At 38.8% G+C, this 7290-nt stretch overlaps 1 protein-coding gene across 1 annotated transcript; it reads right to left on the reverse strand.

Moving 5' to 3' along the window:
* Window positions 1-2307: 2307 nt before the first annotated feature.
* On the reverse strand, window positions 2308-2487 carry Ctxnd1 (cortexin domain containing 1). The gene has a single exon (XM_026388113.1). It carries the CDS (start codon window positions 2485-2487, stop codon window positions 2308-2310), a length of 180 nt encoding a protein of 59 aa, XP_026243898.1.
* Window positions 2488-7290: the final 4803 nt, after the last annotated feature.

Genomic DNA, 7290 nt, shown 5'->3' on the forward strand with positions numbered 1-7290 from the left:
TGTCATACTTCAGAAGACATGAGTTAGCTGTTTGGTAAAGTCCTACATAATTTCCCATTAAGAAGTTCAGTAGATTAGACAAAGGGGAATGAAGGGAAGGGAGGGGTAATAGGAAAAGAAAAGACAATGTAATGATTCTGACATAATTTTTCTATGTACATAAAGAATACACACCACAGTGAATCTCACCATTGTGTACATCCACAAAACTGGGATCCTAATTAGAATAAGATATATTCCATGCTTGTGGATTTATACCAAAATTCACTCTACTGTCATATATAACTAAAAAGAACCAATAAAGCTGATTAATAAATCTTTAAAAAAAAAAAAAAAAGGTGCTGCATTAACAAACCTGAGGTGATCTTCAAGCCAGAGCAAGAAACAGAGACAGAGACAGAGGAAGTACCATATCAGAGCCTTCTGGGTCAATAATCACACACTGAGAATATTGGCTGAAAGGAGTAGAGGCCAGGAGATATTGGTCAGGTTGAGTTGCTTTTACCCATTTTTCCCAGGTGCCAAATCTGTTTATAGCTTGTCTCAGGGGCACCAGACACAAGCATTGTTCAGACTAAGGCAGACTCTCAAGTATAAATCTATACTCTCCTTTTTGTCAAGTATTTTCTTAAGACTTACCAAAGATCCAATCCCTTTCTAGTACTTCACAGACTTTTCTTTGGTTAGTTAATTTCTCCTAAATTTTCAGTTGATTTTATTTTTTTATGTCAACTTTTATTGACACATATTAATTGTACACATTAATGGGATTCACTTGGTAATTCCATACATGCAGACAGTTGTGCATTGATCATACCGGTCTCTGGACTGTCTTCTTTCATCCTTCCCTTATTCCCCACAGCACACTTCCAAGTCCCTAATAATCACCTTGTTACTTTCAGGTTGACATTTTTATTATTACCACATATTAATTGTACAAATTAACAATATTATGTTTCCATACATGCATATATTGTGTATTGATCGTATTGATCATGTCTGCCCTCCTTACTAGTCTCCTTTGACCTTTCTTCTGCCAGTCTTCTACTATCCCCTAAAAGAACCTCTTCTGTTTTCAGGTTGTTTTGTTTTGGTTTTTGTTTTATCTCCACATATGAGAGAAAACATGTGAGACCCACAGAAGAGTCATTGTCAAAAACTTATTCCTTGACCACCCCTCCCTCTATAGCACATTTACAAGCAAAAATCTCCCTCTCCTATACTTTCATTCATATGAAGTAAATAAAAAATGAAAAAAGGAAAAGAAACAAAGTCTTCCCTCCTTCTCTTAAAATAAGAAAATGGAGGCATCAAGAAGTGAGGTGACTTGCTCAAGGTTACAAGACTTTGAACAGCTAAAGAAGGACTGGAGCCCAGCTATCCCAGTCCAATATTCCGCTCACGAACTGTGCACCCTTAAAAGGTGACTGGATGAAGTAATTTTGTGTGAGGAGAAATTAGTGGAAAAGTTAAATGAACAACCAAATAAGTTAATTATTAAATCATGACATAACTCCCCTAGGGAATGCTTTGTAGTTACTAGAAACAAGTGACAAACAGTGACAAAATGGGAGGTCTTGTGCTCTCACATGGAGCAACTCGGCATCATGCATACTGTATGAATTTGACTAAAAAAAAATGTGTTAAAAAGGGTGGAAGAAATATATCAAAATGGTGACTTCTGGAAGGTGGGATTGTGCTATTTTTCCCCTTTCTTTCAAGTTTTCTGTATTTTCCCAGGTTTCTAAAATGCACATTTCATTTATTACAGGAAAAATATATCCCTCTATATTTTAGTTTAAAAAAAAAATACTGCTTGGAAGCAGCCTCTGTGCCTTTTGTGAATTTTCAGGGAGGCACTCTGAGCCTCCTTTCATCCTTCACTTCCTGCTCCATCACTAGTTCATGGGAAGGATCATGGTTTCTGGAGGGACATCTCTGCTGGGAGCCTCCATGTGCTATTTTGCATTTTAAGTACAGACCACTTTTGTGTGGTAGGGGTGTCTAGGTGACCACCCCACAGTCTTATAGTGGCACCCAAGCATGGAACTAGCCTCCTGAGTCCCAGACCAGTGCTCTTCTCTCCAGGGGCCGTAGTTTCCTGCATCCTCAATACTGGAGCATCTCCCTCTGGCACTCCTGTGAGAGTAGGCAAGGCTAAAGTGAACCTTCTCCATCTCTGGTGGCCAGATCCACTCCTTGCCTCTGTGGGCCAGCAAGTGGGTAGCCAGGCACACAGAGGGGCATGTTGGGGCACCACTGTCCAGAGAGCACCAGGGTCTTGCCCCCATGTGGCTGTTCTGTGCCTCAGTCATCCAGGTGTTGCTCTTCCCAAGTAGATGTGGGAATGGCACTGTATGGGTCCATGATGACCTTGGCACAGCGAATGATCATTACTATGAGGAAGAGACAAAGGAAGACAAAGCAGGCCAAGGTCAGCCCCTTGTCCACATCGACATAGACAGGCTCAGGTGTGGGCTCCTCCATCTCCTGGCGGCTACTGTAGGCTCCTCCTGCGGCTCAGGCTTGACTGGTACCATTTTCCACCCCTATGGAGAGCCAGGGCAATGGAGAGGGGAAGGTTAGGGCCACTTCTTTGGATCAGTACAGAGTGATGATATCTTTTTTTTTTTTCTGTCCCCCACTACCACCCCAAGCAAGAACTTGCTGTTCAGGGAACCCACGGGAGGGTAAGAAAGGGAAGAGGTTACATGCATACCTTTTAAGGGAGCCACATGGTAATAGCCCTAACTGGTGTCTCTAACTGTGCAGCCTATTCCTTCCCAGAGTGGATGGGGAATGTGACAATGATTCCCAACAGGGGTGGGGCTCAAGTGGGGCTGAGGGCAGCTTGAGATTAGAGCCCTTGCAGCTGCCTTTACTCCCTGAAGCCATTCAGGAAGAAGATGAGAATAATGCTTTCCACTTAGTCAACCCAACATTTGAACACAATCAAATGCATTTTTTTAAATTAGGCAATGAATTTTTCAAATAAAACTGAATGTCAAACACAATGTATGAACAGACAGAAGAGAAGCTGCTGTTATGTCAGAGGAAAGGAGCCATGCAGGGTCTATGTTTCCTTTCCCTCTGTGCAGGCCTCAGGTTACACCATTTGAAAATTGCAGGTGCAATGGGAGTAGAATTTTGGCAGTCAGAAGGAGTTGAAGCCCCATTGCTGCTCTGCAGAGCAAGTCTGGGCAACTCACCATCATTGACCACTCATTCATCTTAAGGAGGTTTACTGACTTTTCAAGGACCTGATTTTCCTCCTGCTGACTGCAGGAAACAATGCAAGCTTTACAAGAGTGTGAGTATTATAAGCAATAAAACTTAAGTGTAAAAACTTAGCACAGTCCCTGGCCCCAGTGAGCAGTCAGTAAGTACTTGAAATGATATAGGAACTCTGGGAGCAGGCGAGGGTGGGCAGAGCTGCTTCCTGCAGGGAAGGAGAACCTCAAGATAAAGGGCCAATTGCAGTTCTCTCCATTCATAACAAGCATTCCTGTACTCATCTCTGAACCTGCATAGCACTAGTACTCATACTGTGCTGTCATATCCAGTTTTGTTTTTAAACTTCATGACTGCCCTGGAAGCTAGTTAGCCAGGCATCAATACGTCCATTTTATGAATGTGAAAACTGAATCACGGAGCAGAAAAATGACTTACCCAAGGTCCTACATTACAAACCCGAGATCTCTACATATCCCTTCCTCTTCTGGTGCAAGGCAAAGTGAGGATACCCCCCCCCCAATCTGAGCTTTAAGAACATGGCTATGTAAGCATTCTCAAAGCTTATTCCAGACCCAGCTGGCCTGGAATATCTGTGACCATGAGTCCCATGCTTTCCCCTCTCTTAGACCTTGCCTCTTCTTACCTACTCACTGGGCCACTGACCTGCTTTTGGAGTGGTCACCACTTCCGAAGGACCTTGGGTCAGGCTGTTCCAGGAAGAAGGGGGAGCAGCAGGACATTACAGCCCAGAGCCAGTGAGAACAGCATGGCCTTTCACTCAGAGAGAATCACTGTGCTGGCAGTGGCCCTGGAGCAACTGAAACAGAATGGGACAGAGGAAAAATTGTTATTTCCTGTGATGCTTAGCCCCAGTCCTGATCTCTCCTGGCAAAAAGCATTGGCCCTGGCAGCTTCTTCCTGGTGCCTGCTGTCAGCTCGTGCTGCCTTTCCCTTTCATTTTTAAATATAACTTTAAATATTATAGCAAAAATGCACATAACATAAAATTTATCACCTTAACAGTTTTGGGGGGAATCAATTTGGGAGGGATTTTGTTTTATTTTTGTTTTGGTGCTGGTACCAGGGATTGAACCCAGGGGTGCTTTACCACTGAGCTACACCCCCACCCAGGATGTAGCTTTTTATTTTCATTTTTATTTTTCATTTTGAAACAGGTTTCACTGCTTAGGGTCTCACTAAATTGCTGACACTGGCCTTGAACTTATGATCCTCTTACCTCAACCTCCTAAATTGTTGGCTTTATAGCCATGAACTCCTGCACCCAACCCCATCTTAACTGTTTTTAAGTGTACAATTCCGGGGTTGCAGATGTAGCTTAGAGGCCTGGCATGAGAGAAGCCTGAGTTCAGTCCCTAGTACTGGGGAAAAAAAGTACACTTCCAGTGGCATCAGATACATTTATATTGTTGTGCAACCATCATTACCTTCCATCCCAGAACTTCTTTATGGTTTCACACTGAAATGCTCTACCATTAATCAGAACTCTCTGTTCTCCTTACCCCTAACCATGGGTAACCACTATTCTTTCCATCTCTATGAATTTGACTACTTTGGGGACCTTATGTATAAGTGGACTCATTCTGTGTTTGTCCTTTCATGACTCTCTTATTTCATTTAGCATACTGATCTCAAGTTTCTTCCATGTTGTATCCTATGCCATAATGTCCCTCCCTTTTTAAGTTTGAATATGTCATTGTATAAACATATGACATTTTGTTATCCATTAATCTGTCACTTGTTAGCTGAGCTGTCTCTATCCTATCAGCTATGGTAAACAATGCTGTTACAAATGGGTGTACGAATCTCCTTGAGCCCCTGATTTCAATTCTTTGGGGTATATACACAGAAGTGGAATTGCTGGATCACCTGGTAATTCTATTTTTAACTTTTTGAAGATTAGATTTAACATTTTTGTATAAATGATACATGTGCATAATTCAAAAGCATAAAAAGAAAACAAGGAAAAGCAGGATTTTTAATTTTTTGTTAACATGTATTACTTGTATATATTAATGGGGTTTAATGCAATGTTTCAATACAAGCATATGGTGTGCACTCATCAAATCCAGTCTCCCTTTATCTTTATTCCACTACTCCTTCCCAACCTCAAGTAACCCCTACTCTATATCCAGATCAACTTTTTTTTAACTTCCACTTCTGAGTGAATATATAGTACTTGTCTTTCTGTGTTTAGTTTGCTTCATTCAACATAACATAATGTTCTCCAGTTCCATCTGTTTAAATGTAAATGACAGGATTTCATTCTTCTTTATGGCTTTAATATTCCACTGTGTGTCTGTACCATGTTGTCTTCATCTATTATGGAACTCTTATACACTGTTGGTGGGAATGTCAACTAGTACAACCATTATGGGGGAACAATATGGAGTTTCTTCATAAATTTGAAAATAGATCCATCATATGATCAAATTATCCAATTTCTGGATATAAATCCAAAAATATTTAAATCAGCATACCAAAGAAATACCTACATACCCATGTTTACTGCAGCACTGTTTGTGATAACTAAGATACAGAATCAACCCAAGTGCCTAAAAATGAAAAAGCAGTTTCTAGTGATCCAATTCACCTTCAGAAAGGTAGCTATTATTTTTAGATCCTTCTACATCCTTCTTGTCTGTAGGTATCCTATGCTTATGAAAGAAAATTGCATATTTATTTGTTTTTCATACACATGCAAGCCAATTATACAAACTGTCCCACATCTTACTTTTTCAATTTGTTCTATCTTGGAGATTATTACATATCAATATATACAAGTCTGTCTCTTTCTGTTTAATAGCTGTAGTATATTTCATTATATGGATATACCACAGTATACTTAACCATACTTCTGTAAAACCGTTTTTCTATAAAAGATGATTTCTAATATTTTGTTAATCAAACAATCATGGAACAAATATCCCTGTAGTTTCGTCATTTTCCATATGCCTGAGTATGACTTTCAATTAAATTCCTATAGAGGAAATTGCTGTGTGTAAAGATAAATCCATTTTAATTCTTATTGGTCTTATTCTTTTTAGAAACTGTACCAAGGTAAACTTCTACTTTCAAAGATTGAGAAAAGCTGTTGACCTACAACTTTGTAAACAGAGTTAGTAAGCTTTTTCATTTTGCCACAATGAATTTTTTTCCTGAACATTTTCAAACATACAGAAGATTTGAAAGAAATACACAGTACAGTGATATTTTACCACATTTGTTTTATTGATAATCAGTCCCCTATCCATTATTCTTGCTGTTTAATGCATTTCAAAGAAAGATATAGATATAAGTATATATCAACATGCATAGTAATAACTAAAATTCAATATTTGTTTACAGATTTTTAAAGGCAAATTTTACATACAGTGAAATAGACAGATAATATATATCACTTTTAAAATTTGACAAATGAATACATCCTTGTAACTGTCAGTGTAGCTTTAATTTTTATTTATTTTAGTGAACAAGGTTAACATTATTTCATATGTTTAAAGTCCATTTGCATTTCCTTTTTTGTGAACTTTGTTAATATCCTTAATCCATTTCCTCCTGAGTTTTTGGTCTCCCCCTATTTTGGCCTTGAAAATGGAGTTTAGGTATATATACTTATTTTATTTTTCTGATTTTTATTTCATTTGTGTTTTTTTCTTCATTGCCAATTGCTACTCTTATTCCTCTTTTTCTCTTCCAATATCTAATTTTAGTCACTAGTATTAGCTTTCTTACCGTTTACCTTTGTTTTTTAGATGTGCTTCAATCTCTGTAGTTTGAATAGTCAACTTTAAATATCTTTCTATTTCCTGCTATTAAATATTAGGAAACTAGGAATCTTGCTCAGGAGTCCACCTTCTTTCAACATTCTCTTCCCATTGGCCATTGCTCTCTTATTTCTACATGGTCAGGGTATGTAGCATTCACAAATTAATATGATATTTATGTCCATCTACATTTTCTCCAAGTTTTGCAATGAAGTCAGCTTAAGGATCATCCCCAACCCCACATTTCTTTTATTTTTGTGCTGTAATCTGA

The sequence above is a fragment of the Urocitellus parryii genome, chromosome 6 (assembly GCF_045843805.1).
Source record: "Urocitellus parryii isolate mUroPar1 chromosome 6, mUroPar1.hap1, whole genome shotgun sequence".
NCBI classification, from domain to species: Eukaryota; Metazoa; Chordata; class Mammalia; order Rodentia; family Sciuridae; genus Urocitellus; species Urocitellus parryii.